This window comes from Hemisphaericaspora subhashii (assembly GCF_019202705.1).
Source record: "Hemisphaericaspora subhashii strain CBS 10753 chromosome Unknown scaffold5, whole genome shotgun sequence".
Classification (NCBI taxonomy): Eukaryota; Fungi; Ascomycota; class Pichiomycetes; order Serinales; family Debaryomycetaceae; genus Hemisphaericaspora; species Hemisphaericaspora subhashii.
Window position 1 is genome coordinate 205,551 of NW_026057210.1, and position 21,092 is coordinate 226,642.

The 21,092-nt window shown below is 34.3% G+C and overlaps 7 protein-coding genes across 7 annotated transcripts; 3 read left to right on the forward strand and 4 right to left on the reverse strand. All coding sequences in view use genetic code 12, as the record gives it.

Annotated features, from left to right (window-relative positions):
- Window positions 1-176: 176 nt before the first annotated feature.
- On the reverse strand, window positions 177-1,368 carry APN1 (DNA-(apurinic or apyrimidinic site) lyase; the record flags this gene model as incomplete). Its single annotated transcript, XM_049410488.1, has 2 exons — window positions 177-1,299; window positions 1,352-1,368. The coding sequence occupies 2 exons, from the start codon at window positions 1,366-1,368 to the stop codon at window positions 177-179; spliced, it is 1,140 nt and encodes a 379-aa protein (XP_049265989.1).
- Window positions 1,369-1,675: 307 nt separating this feature from the next.
- J8A68_000778 (OST3/OST6 family protein) lies at window positions 1,676-4,252 on the forward strand (the record flags this gene model as incomplete). The annotated part of the gene is made up of 3 exons (XM_049410489.1): window positions 1,676-2,202; window positions 2,659-2,847; window positions 3,451-4,252. 3 exons carry the CDS (start codon window positions 1,676-1,678, stop codon window positions 4,250-4,252), a joined length of 1,518 nt encoding a protein of 505 aa, XP_049265990.1.
- Window positions 4,253-4,605: 353 nt separating this feature from the next.
- On the forward strand, window positions 4,606-5,682 carry J8A68_000779 (uracil-DNA glycosylase; the record flags this gene model as incomplete). The annotated part of the gene is made up of 1 exon (XM_049410490.1): window positions 4,606-5,682. One exon carries the CDS (start codon window positions 4,606-4,608, stop codon window positions 5,680-5,682), a length of 1,077 nt encoding a protein of 358 aa, XP_049265991.1.
- A 1,229-nt stretch (window positions 5,683-6,911) lies between these two features.
- On the forward strand, window positions 6,912-10,205 carry ISW2 (DNA translocase; the record flags this gene model as incomplete). The annotated part of the gene is made up of 1 exon (XM_049410491.1): window positions 6,912-10,205. The coding sequence occupies one exon, from the start codon at window positions 6,912-6,914 to the stop codon at window positions 10,203-10,205; it is 3,294 nt and encodes a 1,097-aa protein (XP_049265992.1).
- Window positions 10,206-10,374: 169 nt separating this feature from the next.
- DOT1 (histone methyltransferase) lies at window positions 10,375-16,083 on the reverse strand (the record flags this gene model as incomplete). Its single annotated transcript, XM_049410492.1, has 1 exon — window positions 10,375-16,083. One exon carries the CDS (start codon window positions 16,081-16,083, stop codon window positions 10,375-10,377), a length of 5,709 nt encoding a protein of 1,902 aa, XP_049265993.1.
- Window positions 16,084-16,637: 554 nt separating this feature from the next.
- On the reverse strand, window positions 16,638-19,235 carry J8A68_000782 (uncharacterized protein; the record flags this gene model as incomplete). The annotated part of the gene is made up of 1 exon (XM_049410493.1): window positions 16,638-19,235. One exon carries the CDS (start codon window positions 19,233-19,235, stop codon window positions 16,638-16,640), a length of 2,598 nt encoding a protein of 865 aa, XP_049265994.1.
- A 512-nt stretch (window positions 19,236-19,747) lies between these two features.
- J8A68_000783 (L-serine/L-threonine ammonia-lyase) lies at window positions 19,748-20,746 on the reverse strand (the record flags this gene model as incomplete). The annotated part of the gene is made up of 1 exon (XM_049410494.1): window positions 19,748-20,746. One exon carries the CDS (start codon window positions 20,744-20,746, stop codon window positions 19,748-19,750), a length of 999 nt encoding a protein of 332 aa, XP_049265995.1.
- Between the last annotated feature and the right edge of the window lie 346 nt (window positions 20,747-21,092).

Consider the following 21,092-nt stretch of genomic DNA (forward strand, 5'->3'; position numbering starts at 1 on the left):
TTTAATAAAGAGATGATGATGATGGTTGATGTTTGATGTTTTTTAAATTTGAAAGAAAAAAAAACTTTTTGGGTTATGCTAGTCGTGTACTTATGGTCAAATTATATCCTTAGTTCAGAGCTACCATGTGAATATCTATTGGAAGTATAAACAGAGAGAAAGGGTATTTAGAGTTTCTATTTAGTTTTGGTCTTTTTAGTAACCATTGAAGCAATATCACCCTTAGCTGATCTCTTTGTAGCTTTAGATACTTTTGCTTCATATTTCTTTAATTGCTCATCTCGTTCTTTTGCCCCCAATTTAAACAATTCATCTCTTTTGGTAATATATTCTTTATCATCAATCAGTTTATCTTCTAACCATTCCAACAATTTAATTTCTTCTCCATATACAGAATCATCATCTTCAACTGGAGTTTCTAAAATGATTGGTATATTTTGTAAACGTTCACAATTGGCAATTACTCTAAATACTTCCAATCCAAGGAATCCCAAACCTAATTTCTGATGTAAATCTCGATTTGCTCCCAAGGGAGCCTTGGAGTCATTTAGATGAATAGCACTTAGATATTCCGGACCGACAATTTCATCAAATTGGGATAAGAATTTGTTGAATTTCAGTTCATCAGATATATCATATCCTGCAGCAAATGAATGACAAGTATCTAAACAAACTCCAACTCTTGATTTATCTTCAACCATATCTATAACATCTCTAATATCTTGTAAATTTGATCCAATTAAATTCCCATGACCTGCCATATTTTCAATAACAATCTTCACAAATTTAGTTTCTTTAATTGCTCGATTTATATTCTTGGCTAATCTTTCCAAAGCTAATTTATGATCAGAATCTAAATTTGAACCAGGATGGAAATTATATAATCCAATATTTAATGATTCACAACGTTTTAAATCATCAAGAAATGATCCATATGCTTGTTCCTCTTTAGTTGGATCTGGATTACCTAAATTAATAAAATATGATCCATGAGGTAAAACATCTTTCCTTGGGTCATATCCATATTTATCACATAATTGTTTAAATTTCTCAATTTCTTCAGGTTTAATATCTGGTGATATCCATCTACGAGGTGATTTAAGAAATAATGCAAAACTATTAGCACCGATATCCATAGCATTTGTAACTGCCTTTGAAATACCACCCGACATACCTACATGAGCACCAAATTTGAATTTACTAGAAGTATTTCTTTCATATTTAAATGTTATTGTCTTTTCTACTTTGACTTTAACTGATTTGACTACGGTCTTTGTAATTGATTTACTAGGGAATGAGCTGGTTAGTAGAATTCTAAAGACTTATAGTTTGACATGACATTCTTACATACCTTTTTACTGCTGCCATTCTAACTGCCTATTGTCCTTGCTGTGTTATATGAACTATGCGATTTGAGATAGATTGGATATTTCTCGTTCTAGATCTCTTGCTTTCCATTCCATTCCTTCTGTTGCAATGAACAACTGGAATGGCACTGAAAAATCAAAATCTGGCGTAAGCGCGCGTGAGAGAGACCAATGAAAAAAAAGGGTGCGATGGGAACGACGATTACGGAATCAACGATCCACACGATAGTACGATTGATTGACATCCACAATAATTATTCTTATGCCAGAGTAAAACAACACCGAGGAAGTGATATAAGAAGATACACATGGAGATGTCATTATTGGATAATATAAGAATAACGTTACATCGATATCTTCGTGCATTTTTCATTCCTGATTCAACATTACATTCAAGACAACGATGGGTATTAGGATTAATTAACTTATCAGCCGTGGTAATATTTTGGGTATCGTCAAGTTTCTTGGTTAATGCTATCGTAGAAGATGATAGTTATAGAAAGCCATTCTTCATTACATATTTAAATACCAGTTGTTTTTGTTTTTATATCATTCCGTACTTGTTAATTGAAGGATATACGGTTAATGAATTTATACAGAAGTTAATGAATGATTATGAATTGGATAAGATAAAGAGGAGGCAAAAATTACAAGAGGATGACGAAGGGTTGTTACATAGTAATTACGGATCAGATGATAACTTATCCGAAAATCGACAACCATCTCCATTACACGTTGTAATGGATTCTTCAGATCTGCAATCAGAACAACCAGATCCATTGGAAATATCCACGTATGAAACCGTCAAACTTTCATTACAATTCCTAATCCTTTGGTTCTCAGCCAACTTCGTCACAAACTCATCCTTATCCTACACATCAGTCGCCTCACAAACTATCCTATCATCCACATCCTCCTTCTTCACCCTCATAATCGGCTACTTAGTTTCAGTCGAACAAATCAACAAAAACAAAATCATAGGCATCCTCCTAAGTTTCACCGGAGTCCTATTAGTCACCAAAATCGACACATCCCAAACCAACCCCAATAATTCCTCTCCCAACAACAAATCCTCAATCCTCGTCTTATGGGGAAACATCCTTGCATTATCAGGAGCATTAATCTACGGTATTTATACTATCTTACTCAAATTCAAAATCTCCATTCCTAATTCCAAAAGAGAGAAAAACCTAAACACCCACCTATTCTTCGGATTCGTGGGAATATTCAGTTTATTCCTCCTATGGCCCATTATTATCATCCTCCATTGGACGGGGGTCGAACGGTTTAGCCTTCCGCCCAATACTGAAATATGGGCGATTGTGGGTATAAATGCCTTAATCACATTCATTAGTGATTTCTGTTGGTGTAATGCGGTATTATTGACTAGTCCATTAACGGTGACTGTTGGATTATCGATGACTATCCCGTTGGCGATGGTGGGGGATTGGGTGATTAAAGGGTTTAGAGTTAATGGATGGTATGTTTTTGGTGCTGCGATTGTGACGGCGGGATTTCTTATTATAAATAAAGATGAAGAAGAGGATTTTGTTGTGGATGAGTAGAAAGATTTGTTTATAGAGTAAATAGAGTGAACTCCACACATGTTAGATATTTATGTTTCTTGACCTGTAGGTAAAGCTCGTGGTCGTCGTGGTAATTCTTGGCCCGTCTTAAGTTTTTTAGTACGAGCTCAGTTCAGCATCGACGTACAAAAAAAAAAACACAAGCCCCCGAATGAAATATCGTCACCACTACCATCATCTCTTCAACCAACCAACCACCAATCGCACTACACCTACACCCTCAATTGAATCACCAAAATGAAACTATATCAACCAATCACACTCATCATTCTCCCTCTCCTCCTTCCATTCCTCACCTGGGCCGCCTCACCCCAAGCCATCCACCTCACCACCCTCTCCCAATCCCATCCCAACCAAATCATCCCTGTCCAAAACGGTGACCTCTCATTCTTATCAGGCCCAAGGGACTACTACACCCTCATACTATTCACCACCTCAGATCCAAAACACAATTGTCAACCCTGCGAAGCCCTCTTGGAAACCATCTCAACCGTGAGTCGGGCCTGGTATACTGATTATGCCGACACTCATTATTTGACGATCTTGAAGGTTGATGTAATTGACTCCGGGAATATTAATATATTCGGTAGTATTGGACTCCTGAGTGTGCCCCATCTCTGGCTCATTCCTCCCAATGAACATGCAATGGACGGAGGGAATGGATATGAGGTGCTACTGGAAAGACATTTGGAATACAGATTGCCCAAGAATGTGCAGGATAAGGAAGCGATGGCGTTGGATTTAGCCCGGTTTTTGGCGGATGAATTACAGAGATCGATCTTGATCCGGGATGAGAATGCTAGTTTGAAGTTTTTGAAATCGTTTGGGTTTACATTGGCTGGGATTTTGGTTATAAAGAAAAAAGGACCCAAATTGATTACTTCGACGAGAAAGAAGACGATGGCGGGGTTGTTTTGTATTGGATTGATATTGTTGAGTGTGGGAGGATATCAATTTGCTATTCAGATGGGAGTGCCATTTTTGGCGAGGAATGATAAAGGGGAGTTGATATATATTAGTGGGGGCAGTCATTATCAGTTTGGAATTGAGATTGCGATGATGGCCGGGATGTATTCTAGTTTGGCCGCTTCTTTGTTGAGTTTGATATATCTTGGGAAGTATGAAATTGGTAATGGAGCTACGGAAGAAGGAGCAAGGGGGTTTATAAAGAATGAAAGAGTTAAGGTTGGGTTGATTTTGATAAATACTGTATGTATTTATTTGTTGTATAGTTGTCTAACTAGTATTATTCTTAGAAAGGATCATGGATATCCTTATGGATTTACCAAGTTGTTTTAAGATAGTTAATAGATAAATAGTTATGCAGTAATTAAATGTAATGTTACAATTTTTCAATGTGTCCTGAATTGGGAGGTGGGGAATTTTCAACCCCTTGTTCATCATTCTTCTTTAGCTGAGAACATAATCTATCATCAATATATCCGTCTTCTTTCAACTCCATACAATCTTATACTAAAAAGGAAGTCTTCCTAGAACATAAATCAATCAACTTGAAGTAAGTCCCCCAGGCAGTGTAACATTGCATTTACCATAATAGAGAAAAAAAATTAATGAGACGCGTCTTTACTTTAATTAAATCTTCTTCTCATCATCATCAATCAAGGAATTATTTCAGTACTACCACTTCAAATATGACCAAGAGAGTACTCATAACTGATTTCTTTAATAGTCAAGGTGGTAGTAACACCTTAGAGAACAAGAGAAAGAAAACTACACTGGAAGTTGTGAAAAAAGTGGAAGTGGTTGAAGATGCTGTTGAGAACAAGGAGAATATAGTAGTCACCAAAGAGAAAACAATCGAACTGACTGTGACTACTACTACTACTGCTACTTGCAGCAATATTGATACAACCGCTGGACAAGACTACAGCACCTTCTGCAAACAATACAACTTTGATAAATCCAAATGGATCTCATCCCTCACCCCAGAACAACAAGAATTATTATCATTAGAAATCAACACATTACATATCACCTGGTTAGCATTTCTCCATCAAGAACTCACAAAACCCTATTTCCTCAACCTTAAACGTTTTCTTCATTCCCAAACTGCCAATCATAAAACCATATACCCGCCACAAGAACTTATATATTCTTGGTCCCATTATACACCCTTACCAGAAATAAAATGCTTAATATTAGGACAAGACCCCTATCATAACATAAACCAAGCTCATGGATTAGCATTTTCTGTATTGGAACCCACAAAACCTCCACCATCATTAGTTAATATTTACAAAACCATTGCGATTGATTTTCCAAATTTCAAAATCCCCGAATATCAAGAATTACGAAAAGCAGGAAAACCCGGTGGAGGGAATTTGACAAAATGGGCAAGAAGGGGTGTTTTGATGTTGAATGCGGTGTTGACGGTGGAAGCCCACAAAGCAAATAGTCATGCCAAGCGAGGTTGGGAACAATTTACCGAACAAGTGATTAAAGTTGCTCTTGATTATCATAGTGCTAAGGATGATGGGGGGTTTGTGATTATGGCATGGGGAGGACCGGCACAATTGAGGGTTGAGAAGTTTGGAATGAGGTTGAAGGATGGGAAGTTTTGTGTTTTGAAGGCGGTACATCCATCTCCATTGTCTGCTCATAGAGGATTTTTCCAACTGGGAGTGTTTAAGAAGTGTAATGAGTGGTTGGAGAAGAATGGGAAGGAGAAGATTAATTGGGGGATATTTGATGATAATATAGTTATGTAGATTGGAGCAATAGATATGTTATATGTATATTGAGTTGATTCTCTGTGTTCCAGTTGACCAATTGAATGTTGGCCAAATCGGGAAAGGAAAAACAATTTTCCGAGTTACATTATAGAAGATTTGGAGGAGGGGTGGCTAATGGGGAATGGCCGTAATTAAACATCTGTCTTGCTCAATCTATGCAAAGTTATTGACGGAAGTCAATTGCATTATAATAGTTTGATTGAATCCAAATGCACAGTAGTCAAAGTTTGAATTTTGCAATAAAGTTATCAACTTTCATTTGCAATGTTGATAGGGTTACTGTAAGATTCGGCTGGACTGGGCGGGTTTATTGAGAGAGAAAAATATACTGCATATAACCAACGGCTTTAGGCTATGAGCCGCAATATAATTATGCCAAGTAGACTCCAGTGAAAAGGGTGGTCATTTACGATAGATAATGACTACTTAAAACAACGTTTGACTACAAATAACTAACAAACAAAGATATTTATGAGAATAGAATGAATCAACTACAAAAGTCACTTGATATTAACTAAATCCATTTAATTGGTAGGGTATTTCAATGTAAACATCTATTGAATACTGTTTAATTTCAGCATAATAATGTCTTTTTGTATTGAATTACAAGTATATTTGTTGTTATATCGAAAGTAGAATATGATACCTTTCATATGAGTATAAATACACTATAAAAGCATGTGTTAAGAATAAAGAAGAATAATAATAAAAAATCGGTAGAAAAGAAGAGAGACAGATGATTATAATGAATAAAATTTTTTTTTTCCGGTGATTAAGCGCCAGTTCAAACATTTGATCAGTAACTTCTGTTGTTTTTATTTAAATTATTTTTTATTTTTTATTTGAATTTTTTGCAGACAGACATCATTAAGTTATATGCAGTACCAGACATTTAAAATATAATAAACTCAAAAAAATTATTTTTTCTTCTTCTTCTTCTTCCAATTCATTTTATATTTCCCAATTTCTCTCCTTTTTTTTCTTTTACTTTTTTCCCACTTTTTCTTCTTAAATTTTTACAACCAATTTAAAGAACAATTATAAAGCAATCTATATACATTAATCTATCAACTACAAAGGTTCTAAATCAATAAACAAACCCAATCTGGCTGCAACTGCAAAATTTTTCCACTTTTTTTTCTTTTTTTTTCCGGGTCCCTTTACTTAAATAAACGACAGATATGAAACAACAACAACAACACACAATGAATGGAAACGATATTCAATCACAACCTCCAAAGGAATCATTACAAGACAGGAGAAAGAGATATCTATTACAGCAAGATGTTAAACATGCAAGACTTAATGATAATGATGATGCTACTAAACGGTTTAAATATTTACTTGGTTTAAGTTCATTATTTAGAAAATTCATTGATCTTAATGCTTCAAAAGATGTTGCCTTTAAGAAAAGAATAAGAGAAATTGATAATCAACATTCTTTTCAAGAAAAAACAATAACTAGAAAATCAGGTAGAAGAAGAAAAACTGAAAAAGAAGAAGATGCAGAATTATTACAAGATGAAGAACATCAAGATGATGAAGATCATCAACATACAGTTTTTACAGAATCTCCCTCATATGTACAACAAGGAACATTACGTGAATATCAAATTCAAGGATTAAATTGGTTAATCTCATTATATGAAAATAGATTAAGTGGTGTATTAGCTGATGAAATGGGTTTAGGTAAAACTTTACAAACTATTTCATTCTTGGGTTATTTAAGATATGTTAAACATATTGATGGACCTTTTATTGTAATTGTCCCTAAATCAACTTTAGATAATTGGCGAAGAGAATTTGCTAAATGGACTCCTGAAGTTAATGTAGTTGTATTACAAGGAAATAAAGAATTAAGACAAGATGTTATCCAAAATAAATTATTAACAGCTGATTTTGATGTTTTAATTACTTCTTATGAAATGGTAATTCGAGAAAAATCTCAATTAAAAAAATTTAAATGGGAATATATAATTGTTGATGAAGCTCATAGAATTAAAAATGAAGAAAGTTCATTATCTCAAATTATTCGATTATTTTATTCAAGAAATAGATTATTAATTACTGGTACCCCATTACAAAATAATTTACATGAATTATGGGCATTGCTAAATTTCTTATTACCTGATGTTTTTGGAGATTCTGATCAATTTGATGAAACTTTTGAAGACAATAACTCAGAAGAAGACCTAACTGAAGAACAAAAACAAGCAAAACAAGATAAAGCAGTACAAGACCTTCATCAATTATTAAGTCCCTTTTTACTTCGTCGGGTAAAATCAGATGTTGAAACTTCTTTATTACCAAAAATTGAAACCAATATCTATATTGATATGACAGATATGCAAATTCAATGGTATAAAAAATTATTAGAAAAAGATATAGATGCAGTCAATGGAGTAATTGGAAAACGTGAAGGAAAAACCCGACTCCTTAATATCGTAATGCAATTACGTAAATGTTGTAACCATCCTTATTTATTCGATGGAGCAGAACCAGGTCCACCATATACCACTGATGAACATCTAGTTTATAATTCCGGAAAAATGATCATCTTGGACAAAATGCTCAAAAAATTCCAATCAGAAGGAAGTCGGGTATTGATATTTTCCCAAATGTCAAGACTCTTGGATATACTTGAAGATTATTGTTATTTCCGAGATTATCAATATTGTCGAATCGATGGATCCACATCTCATGAAGATCGTATTGAAGCAATTGATCAATATAATGACCCGGAATCGGATAAATTCATCTTTTTATTAACCACTCGTGCTGGTGGATTGGGGATTAATTTAACCAGTGCTGATATTGTCATCTTGTATGATTCTGATTGGAATCCACAAGCGGATTTACAAGCTATGGATCGAGCCCATCGGATTGGACAAAAGAAACAAGTTAAAGTATTTAGATTTGTTACTGAACATGCTATTGAAGAAAAAGTTTTGGAAAGAGCCGCGCAGAAATTGAGATTGGATCAATTGGTGATTCAACAAGGAAGAAATATAGGAAAGAATGATACAAATGTAGGAAGTACTAAAGATGATTTGATTGGAATGATTCAACATGGGGCTAAAGAAGTGTTTGAAAAGAAATCAAATAAAGATGGGAAGGGTGATATGTTGGATGAAGATATTGAAGCAATTTTATCAAGAGGGATGGAAAAAACAGCAAAATTAAATGAAAAATTTAATAAATTAGGTTTAGAAGATTTACAAAATTTTACATCTGATTCTTCAGCATATGAATGGAATGGACAAAATTTCGCCAAGAAGGAAAATACCGGATTGGGTTTCACTTGGATTAATCCTTCCAAAAGAGAAAGAAAAGAACAAACTTATTCAGTTGATAATTATTATAAAGATGTTTTAAAACAACAACCTTCAACTCCAACTCCTCAAAAGGGAGGTGCTGCCAAACAAGGTGGACCGATCAGAACAAGGGCTCCTAAGACTTATAATATCCAAGATCATCAATTCTTCCCTCCAGGATTGGCAGAATTATTAGAAAAGGAACAATTAGCCTATAAGAAGGAAATCAAATATAAATACACCTTGGATGAATTTGGAGACAGTGATGAAGAATTCTTAGTAGATGCCGAAAAACCCGATCTTACCCGTCAAGAAAAACGAGATTATGAACAACTGAAAATCAATTCCGCCAAACCATTAACCCCGGAAGAAATCACCTTGAAGGATGAATTACTCGCACAAAGCTTTCATAATTGGTCCAGAAGAGATTTCACCAATTTCATCCACGCCATAGCAAAACACGGCCGGGATAACTACACCCAAATCTCCAAATCCTTAGGACCCAACAAATCACCCCAAGAGGTCCAACGATATGCCCAAGCATTCTGGGAAAATTATACAAAAATAGAAGGATATGAAAAATATTTATCCCAAATCCAAACCTCGGAGAAAAAACGAGAAAAACTCCAAAATCAACAACGACTCCTCTCAATCAAGATCCAAAACCTTCGTAATCCCCTCCAAGACCTTCGAATACAATATCCTCCCAATAATTCAAAACGAGTCTATTCAAAATCAGAAGATCGATTCTTATTGGATTGCGTACATAGATATGGATTATTTCTGGAAGGATTGTATGAACGGATTAAGGATGAGATTCGTGAGAGTGATTTATTTAAATTTGATTGGTATTTCCAATCAAGAACAGCTCAGGAGTTGGGCAGGAGGGTTAATACTTTATTATTAGCGATTCTGAGGGAGATGGATGGACCACTGGTTAGTCTGGGGAAGAGAAGGGGGAGAGCGGGGACAAATGGACCACTGGGGTCCAATGGAAGTTCGAGGCCGGGGTCGGTGGAGGTGCAACAACTAGTGTGGACGAATGGGAATGGTATGGTACTGAGTCCTCAGGAATCTAAATTGAGTGGTGAGATTGGAACTGATGGGGATGGTGATGAAAATGATGGACCCTTGAAGAAGAAGAAAAAGACGGAGATGGAGGCGGCAGAGGTGATTGTAGTATAATAGTAATAATAGTAATTAGTAACATTTTCTTTATAGATGGTTTTTTTTAATAAAAACTAAAACAATATATAATATAACAACATAAATATACAAGGATCTTTATAAATTCTAAAAATCGTCAAAATAATATCTAATATACAAATTCAAAAGCAAGTAAACTTTTTCTAAATCAATTCTTTGTAGCTGACTCCAGTTCAGAAACATCTGTTGGAGGAGTCATATTCCCATTCAACAGGGACGACTCATCTCCACTAGTATTATGCAGCATATCTGGACTTGGAGCTTTACTCACTGGAGTCCCCTCACCACCACCACCACCAAGAGCAGCAAGATCATCTCTACCTAAATAATCCGGTAATATACTCTCCTGAACGGTGGAAATATAATACGGAACCTTATTTGCTGTCCAACTAACCGACATAATATCACTCATTTCATGTTTTTCAACCAGGAAATAATCAAACACAGTATCAAAAGAAGCCTTATATCTTGGACTAATAAAATTCCTTAAACTAATCACTTTTGTACCTGGTCTTAAACCATATAACAATCTCCCAACTTGTGCATTCAATTCACCATCGAATAAATAATTATTAATAATAAGAACATCACAATCTAAACAAACATCCCTCACCGCATCATTATTAACAAAACTTTGACTCAATGCAAATGTTAAATTCAATCTCTTTAATCCCAAGACGTCTAAATGCTTTTGGATTAATCCAGTTTGTAATTCAGTCAATTTAGAAGCATGGGCCATCAATTCACATCCACCACTTAAACTTACTCCAAATTCTAATGCTGCCTGAAATGTCGTATTTCCAACTCCTGAACCCAAATCATAAAACCGTTGCAGGGGTAATAAATTGACTTTTTCCAATACTTCACTAGTGAAAGATGGAAGAAGTTCTCCATATACTTCGGCTGTGAATGCTTTGTAGGATAATAATTTTCGACAATCGGTAGAGACTACTCGGGAATAAATTCGGAGAAGGATTTGTTGGATGGCAAATCTTGATACTGATTCTTTTTCTTGAAGACGTTTGAAGAATGCTTGGTTGTAGTTTTCCGGTTTTAAATCCCGAAGTTCCGCTGAAACATTATTTGGAGCTGGGATTCTAATGGCTGGCACAATTTCTGTGATTGTAGTAGAAATATCATCTTCTGGTGCTTGTTTAATCAATTGGAAAGAAGGACTTACTGATTCAAGAGTAATCTCCTCGAAAAATGTCTCCAACTTTAAATCTTCAATAGTAGGTACTCTCATTTCATTCAAACTCAAATATGTTCTTGGTGCAGCATTAATATCTTCATTTGATTCAATAATCTTTTGTGCTTCAGCCACATTGGGGGATAATTTAACCATCAACATATTCCAACAATCAATTACAAACATGAATTCACCAAAATCATTCTCAGAAACAGAATGTTCCAATCGATGACAATAATCTTCAGTAATAATAGATTTCAAAACTTCAGAATGGGAGAAATATAATGAATATTGGATCATAAACAATTTGACAATTTCATAAATTGGATCAAGCTCATTACTTTTGGGTTCAGCAAGGAGAAACAGTTCTGTATGTTGGGGATATAACAAAAACCTCACTTTTATCTTGTTCAATTTATTCATTGATTCACCATCAGCATCTAATAGTGGTGGGAATGCAATTGGCATATCTTTATATCTCTTGGCATGACTTTCCACAACTTCATAACCAACTGAATCATCATAGAGGATAATATCATCTTGGGTAGTCATAATCTGTTTTGCACGTGACATATCTTCTTGCTCTACTTCTGCTTCCTCCAAAGTAACAAAATTCAATTGGGGAATCGTTGGTTGATCTGGATCATAGAGTGAAGATGCATAGAATTGACGACCACTCAATTTCACCATACTATCGGAATTTATATCTGGTGGATCAAATGGACTAAATGTTTCTTGCTCATCTTCTGATTCTTCTTCTGCATCGGCCTCTGCTGCTTCTCCATCTGCATCGTCATGATTAATGTCAACTTCAGTATCCAATACATCAGGTTCCTCCACCTCAGCATCATTGTAATCCCGCTTCTTTGGCTTTTTTCCTGGTTTCCTGCCTGGTTTCCTACCTGGCTTTATTCCTGGTTTACCAATCTTGCCCTTCTTTCTCCCAGGCTTACCTTTCTCTCTTTGCTTCTCTTTCGCCTTCTTCTCTTTTTCCTTCATCTCCTCTGCCTTCTTCTTCCTAGCTTCCTCCTGCAATTGCTTCATTATCTTCTGTTTCTCAGCTTGTCTCAGAGTGGTCTTCATCTTTTTCTCTTCAATTGGTTGGAAAAACTCAGCCTGTTTCCGTTCTCGACTTTGTCCTGGCTCAACCGGTTTCTTATCCCCTACAATACTTTGGAAATGGGAAGCACCAGCAAATAAACTCCAGGGGTTCTTTGAAACTCTCTGTTTCTTGGGAGGGATATATCCTTCTTCTTGACGTTTTCTCTTTCTTTCTTCTGCTTGTCGTTTCTGAAGTTCCCACTCTTTTTCCTTCTGTTGCTGCTTTTGGATACGAGCCTTCTCCCGTGACTCCCTACGACGTTGCTTTTCTTCCTCACTCATTACACTTCTTGGCTTTTGCGATACATCAATCTTGGCAGCTTCTTTTGCTAATTCTTCAAGCTCATCACGTTGAACAGCTCTACGATTTGATCTTCTTGATGTTTCACTGCTAGACTCAAATGAACAATACCATTGGGCTTCATATGCTAATTTTTCTGCCGCATTTTTGAATCCCTTTACACGTCTCTTGGAAATAGTGTCTTCATGAACATACTTATCCCGAATATATTTTACATCACGGAATGGGAATCGTTTCAAATGATTGTCAATAGATTCTTCTTGCTGGATTATTTGCTTTATCAACTCTTTTTCTCCCAAAGTAAAATTCAAAGTCTCTTTATCTTGTAATTGTGACTTGATTAACTTAACTGCTTGATCAATAGTTTTGTTGGGGAAATTTTCTCTCAACCCATCAGATGTTAGATCATATTGTATACAATAGGAAATTGATTCTTGGATATCCAATGGAGCAAGGACTATTTTTTGTTTCGCGGGTTTTCCAACATATACTCTTTTAACATTGATTTCTGATTTGTTTTCATCTTTCTCAGATTTATCGTCCGTCTCGTGTTCTCTATTATCCCTTTCTTCGGCAAGTCTGGATGTCTGGGTAATCCCCTCAAGCTGGACCACCTTACGACCAGATCTTCTTGTTCCATTCTCTGCACAATACCATTTTGCTTCATATGCCAATCTTTCTGCCTGATTTTTGAATCTAGGTCTTTTTGAAACGGTTTCTTCACGTGCATACTTCTCAAACATATACCCTTGATCTCTAAATGGAAACTTATTTAAATGCTTTTCAATTGGTTCATTTCTCTGTACTAATTGTCTTAATAGTTTCTTTTCTCCAGTTGTAAATTCCAACTCTTCATCATCATGTACGCTTGATTTAATTAATTCAACTGCTTGTTTAATGGAAATGTTGGGGAAATTGTCTTTTAGTCCATCAGCTGTTAAATCGTATTGTATGCAATAGGAAATTAATTCGTCTTCATCTTCTTCGTATTCTTCGTCATCATCGTCATCACCATCATCATCTTCTTCTTCTTCTGCATTGTTTGAATCTTCACTGAGACGAGCTTGAGAACCATCAGATTCTTCTTTCGCTTTCTCTTTCAGCAATTCCCTAAGTTCTGGGTTAAGCAGACCGATAGAAACTCCATGTAGTCTAAGGACCTTGTGCTCGAGGCCAGAAATTGTTCTCAACGCAAATTGAAATATTAGATCTGGTTTTGATTTAAGTTCATTTTCCAATATTTCCATTTCCCGATCACTGTAATTTGGAATTGGACCCAACATATTTTTAATGTCTGCAATTGATTTGCGAGGAAGGTTCTTTTTTAAGGAATCGCTCGTAAGATCATGAAGCATCAAACAGCACAAAATTTCCACATCTTGTTTGGACCAATCCGATTTCTGAAATAACCTAAGAAACCTTGCTCTTTTGCCATTTATAAGTGCATTGGAATCACAGAAGAGCTTCTGATAACAACAAATCTTAACATACCAATGGTTCCTAAGAGATTCTGTAGTTTTCGTGGTAGCCATGACTTTATCTGCAATAAACTTCTTAGAACGTCCAGGGAAATTTGATAATAATTGAGTGAATGTTATAGGTTGTCCAACTAATTGATTTAATAACTTTTGAGTCAGTATTGTCCATCCATTTTTTTTCAAGTCAGATACAGAATCTGAATCAATTCCATTGTCGCTACTAGATAAGCTCATGACTGGACATTCATTAATGCCATGCAGTTTTGATACAATTGAATCAATATTTTCTTCATCCTTTGATATAACCGATCCATTGACATCATCTTTCATCTTTTCTTCCTTTTCTTTCTTGATTTGTCTTTTCAACAATTCATTTGCGATTGGCGAAAGCTGAAGAAGAGATCGTCCAGTTAGGGTTTTCAACTTGATGTTGAGGTTAAATAATGTCCTCAAAGGAAATTGCAATATTAACTCTGGCTTGGATTCTATTTCGTTTTGCAATATTTCCGTTTCCCGATCACTATACATTATGTATCCACGCAGTACCTTTTTAATGTCGGCAATTGATTTATGGCCAAGGTTGGCCCTCAAGGAATCTTTAGTAAGATCATGAAGCATCAAACACAGCAAAATTTCCACGTCTTCTTTGGACCAACCTAAATGTTCCGAAGTTTCATATAATCTGTCAACTCTTGAACGATCATAATTTTCGAGTATATTGGAATCGCAGAAAAGCAACTGGTAACAATAAATTTTATCCAACCAATGATTATGAATACGGTGTCTTGCTTTTGTTGCGGTAATGATTTTGTCAGCTATAAACTTGCTGGAAAAGCTAGGGAAGTTTGAAAATAATTTGGTAGATGTTATAGGTTGTAACACTAATTTCTCTAATAATTGTTGATTCAGGATTGTCCATTCTTCTTCTTGTAAAGTAGATATATGATTTGATGCAATTCCATTATTGACATGTTCGGATTTCTCTCCATTATTGACTGGTTCTGATTCCTTTCCATTATTGACAGGCTCTGATTCGTTTTCTCTATTGGCAGGTTCTGGTTCGTTTTCCGTATTGACAGGTTCTGATTCCTTCCCATTCTTGATGACTTTCACCTCCTTTCCACTTTCGCCAACTTTCAATTCCGTCTCTATAAATGATCTAATATCCTCATAAGATCTAAATGGTAATTGTAAACAAAGAATATCATAATCCAACCCATCCAGACTCTTTTTCAACTCCTTTATAATCAATTCTTTCTCCGAACTAGTCCATTTAATCATCCCAGATCCAAAAAGTAGTTCCAACGCTTGTTTACAAATCTCCAAATTTTGACTCATGGTAGTAGTTAATGTCCTGGCGGTTAGATCTTCAAATGCGAAGCAATGCAAGATTTCCAATGATTCTTGAGTCCAACATCTACCTACATTCACAATCCAACTACGATATTCTTGGACATTATTCCAGCCTGAGATAGATGCAATTTGATAATCTGATAATTGTCCAGAATAAAGACAATAATGAAGACATATTTTCCGTTTCCATATATCTGATGAAGCTGTTGTTATTGTTGATAAATGGTTGAGTATTTGTCTTGCAATAAGATCTGTCATATTTTCATGCATAGCGAATTTACTTTTTAACTCAGCGAATGATATTGGTTTTGATAATAATTCTTCTAATTGCAGTTGATGCTCTACAGACCATACTCCTTGACTGTCAACACCATTGGTGATGGTTGGTGGTGGAGATAGCACCCTTGGGGTTGATAGTAAAGCTTCAATGTCCATTCTCTCTTTGATTGATGATGAGATGATGATTTTTTGTTATTGTTGTTGTTGTTGTTTGAATGTTTTTACTATTAACTGTTGACTTTTTCTATTTCATAGAAAGTTAATAAATCTGCAATATTGCTTTGGTGTCTATCTATCCTATCCTTCTATCTTTCTCTGATGTGTTGTGAAATACTTGTGAGTTAAAAAAGTAAAATAATAATTAGCAGCAGCATCAATTGATAGTGGGCAAAGGTGGTTGTAAAAAAAAACATACAGTAAGTAAGTGAGTAACTGAAGAAAAACAAATGGGTAGTGTACCATGTATCAAAAATTATTCATTTTGATTTGTTTTGATTTTTGATTTTTTTTTCAATCCCAAAATGGAAAAGGGAATTTAAACGCGCTTCTATCATTTCCATTCACATTTACATTAAACTTTTTTTTCCACACAATAAACGCGTCTTTCATTCTTTCATACTTTAATTCCAAATAAATTATGACTTTCTATTCATTAATATAGATGCACCAAAGTACATCAAACGTATCTAATAAATACTAATATACAAAAACTATAACTTACTTATTCTTAACCCATTCAATCTAAATTTAAGTTCTTTTAACAATTTAGTCTCGGGTTTCCATTGATTAAAAATCTCATATAATTCATTAATTTCTTCATACCCATTTTTATGACATTTTTGATCATATTCACATTTAATATTTCTTTTAGGCCAATTCTTTTCAATATTAAATAATAATCCTCTAAGACACCAAGGTAATATATATGGATTAGTACCTAATTTCCCCACATTAAATTCTTTAATATATAATTGATTAGTTTGGGGTAGGATTAATTCTTCTTCAATTCCTTTCAGAGGAATAATTATATCATCGGTATCTAATACAAACTTCACTCCTAAATCATATACTTTCCCATCATTATATATTTTAGAATGTCCACCACCTGTCAAAGGACCAGCCAATGATATACTCAATTCTTTCAAGACATTATTATCGAAATATCCCATATTTAACAATTGACAACATAATGAAACCAATTTCTGAACAAATGGAGGAGTATTCGAACTATAATCAATATAACATGCCCGATAAATATTCGGATGGAATACATGAGAAGCTAATGCCGAATAAAGGGGCACTAATTGATCATTTATCGAACCAATAAAACATAATTTCACATTATGATTTATAATTATCCTCATAGATTGTTTATATATCATCGATAATTCACTATTGAATTTATTAAATTCAAATAATTCAATCAATGAATCATGTTCAATTGCAGAATATGCCTTCATGAATAATGATTTATCGGCTCCATAAAATGGTCCATTATTAATCCCAGCCATACCCAAAATTCCAATTCGTTTATGGATTGAATCTCGTAATATACCCATCTTGATTAATCGAGCCAATAATATAATCGAAACTACACATCCTTGAGAATGCGATGCTATAAAGATAAAATCAGCTTGATTTAATTCTTTTTGCCAATCTCCTAAAATTTGACTAAAAAATTCAACTCGATCAAATATTTTCCCTTCTTTTTCAAGGGCAATCTTTTGAATACTTACATTTGATTCATTTTCGGAAATTAATTGATTCTCAATACAATATCGAATAATGGCTTTTTCGGCCTCATTAGCAAATTTTAATGATGTACCCTGGGGTGCACCTATAATTGGTCGAATCATTTTGGTGGGGAAAAATCCATGTACTCCAATAATTAAAATCTTTTTAATCTTTTTCAAAGGACCTGATTTTTGATTGATGATTTCACTGGGGATGTGACTTTCGTGGTGTGATGGGACATTGGGGTTTATTAATAAATTGCCCATGAGGTCGTTGTCTATGGCTATGCCTCCTTCTCGATGATCTTCTTCTAATTGAGTAGGTTCTTGTGGAGGATGTGGTTCATCATCATCATCATCAGCGGCAGCGGCAGCGGCGGCGGTAACAGCAGGAGCATTAGATCCAGCACCATTGGTCGTTGTACCCGCGAAATATTTATTATAATTAGGCAAACAAGCACGTTTATATTCCGGTAAAACAGTCAATGATTTCCCATACAACTTATATGATCGTTCATACAAAGAACCAAATTCTTTCTCCAATTTATCCCCATCCAGATTTGTTGTCGTCTCGGTAGGAATAGAACTTAAATTAAACCCAAATTTACTAGAAATCGTACTTAATAATTGTCTCCAATTACGTAAGTCCGTCTTCATCACCCCACCAGTTCCACTCTCATCATTCGAAGTTGTCAGTGAGAAGAAATGACTGGCAATACTGGATGATTCTTGACTTGGGGGTAAACAAGTATTCCAATCAGGTACGATAATATTCTCACGTAAGTTTTCATTCTTGTGGGTGTTTATTTGTTGGAATTGGGCGGCATTATCATGTGGTTTATATAAGACTGCATCGTCGACCTTAATTTCATCCTTTTTCTTCTGCTTCTTCTTGTTTGGAAGGTCGGATAATTCTGGAGGAATTTCATGGGTGGAATTTAGGATTGTATTGGAAGGATCTATTTCTTTTATTTTTGATTTCTTGGTGGTGGCGTTGCTGGCACTATTATTCAGAGTTGGACTTCCTCCTCTTTCAATTGATTCATTACTACCTTGTTGATAATTAGTATTCCAAAAATTCCAAATTGTAGTTTTCTTATTTATATTAGCATGTTCACTAACTTCATCCCCATTATCATCAGGTATGATATCCTCATCATCATCGACATTACTATTCACAATACCAACGCCAGCTTCATTCTTGTGTATGGCTGGACTGTCTGCTTCGTTCGCTTGCTCTTTGTCTGTTTGACTATCATCTTCATTGACTGTTCCTGAAGTTGAAACAACTGCAGCCGCAGTACCAGTAGCAGTGGTTCCTCTCCAACCAAGCCAATTTCCAGAAGTCATTGAAGCTAAAGATGTAGTTGAAGTTTTATGCCGTACTGTTTTGCCACCCTGTATATTTCGTTTCGGGGTTGAGATTGGTGGCGATTTGGATTCTTGTTGTTGTTGTTGTTCTGGGGTTGGTGATTTTGACGATGATGTTGATCTTGGCCAGAGTGGAGATAGTAGCCATGATGTGGTGGTTTGGTTATTAGTACTGGCTTGCTGTTGTTGTTGTTGCTGTGACATACTTATCTATTTATTTGATATTTATTATACGGTGACTGAATTGATAAACCCAATGTAAATTTGTAAAGGAAAAAAAATAGATGTTTAGTATTGTATCAAGAATATATTAAAACCTCCCAAAGTGTAATGATAAATGTTAATTTAATATGTAATGTAATGTAATCTGTAAAGTTGTAAAGTTGTAAACAGAGAAAAAGAGATTCAATCTATAAATGAATGAATGAGGGATGATAATGATGAAATCAAAATGAGAGAAACAATTTAATTAAATATTCATGTGAAAAAAAAATAGAATAAAATCATAAAACCTTCTTATTGTTCTTAATTGTGTTCTTAATTGTTATGTTATATAATATAGATTGATTACTCAAATAGGGAATTCAATAGAGTTTACAATGATTGATTGATGGAACTGTACTTAAGTAACATTTCTAATTGGGATAAGAATTACAAAAGAATAAGAATTGGGGTTATTGAAAGGGTTTGATATAAATCTATAAAGAGCTAAGTGTTTATAATAATGATTTATAATAATTTAATACTTCATCATTTATACCAGAACCACCACAAACAATTATAATTATAATATCATCATAATTTAAATTTAATTTAGTTAATAAATTTAATTTATCAAATGCAATACAAACACTTGTACCACAAGCAGGTTCAATATAAATTTGTAATAAATTAAACATATCAATTACACCTTTAATTGAATCTAAATCATCAATTTCTTCAAGATAAGTTTTATGATTAAAATAATTTTCAAATGATTTAATTGATAAATATGGTGAACCTAATGAAGTTGCTAATGTATTAACTGATTTTAAATGAATTATTTTACCATTACGTATAGATTCATTAAATGTTGGTGCTTGTTTAGTTTCAACGGCAATTATTGGTACTTTTGTTAATTCAAGATGTCTTTCTAATCCATTAACAATTCCATTATAAAGACCTCCACCACCAACACTACAAACAACTCCCTTAACTTTATCAAGAGGAATATTTTCATGATTAAATTGTTCTACAATTTCATCAATCATACATCCATGACCATCATATAATAATTCACCTTCAAATGGATGAACATAAACTGGATGAATCAATTCAGTATTTAATTCTTTAATTATAACATTTTGTAAATAAGAATCAGCTTCACCCCAATGATTTCCATTTATAATAACTTCAGCATTTAATGATTTTAATTTTTCAATTACATTAGTTTTAGAAGTCTTTGGTAAAACAACAGTACATGGAACTTGATAATATTTACTGGAATAAGCAGCTGCTAATCCTGCATTGCCCCCTGATGATGAATATACATGAATTTCCTTTTCAGAATCTTGGATTTGTTCAAGTGATTTTGCAATTAAATGTCCAATTCCTCGTAATTTAAAACTACCAGATGGTTGTTCATATTCATTCTTAAAAAAGATACGACATGGTGGAGTATTAGGAAGAAGATTTGTTACTTCTGTTAATGAAGTTTTAATCGATGGTTCTTTCATTTTCACTTTCTATCACTTTCTTAACAAAGCTTTGATTAGATCTAATTTCAAATTACCCGAGGCAGATATCGATTTACTAATTAAATTTTTTTTTTTCTCTCTTTGTGTGTTTATTTAAAAAGGATGGAACGGACCAAGACTTTTCATCAATCAAATCCTGCTTAGTAATCAAACATTTATTGTTTGGCTTTTCTGGTATCTATTAAGAGAAGGAGGAGATGGCACGAAAGAATTCAAACAAAGATAAACAATCTCCAATAGAAAGATTTGAAACAATACCACCAGAAATAGTTCTACTTTATAATCTTTGAATAAGAGTTAAATGAGACTTAATACTTCTTCTTCT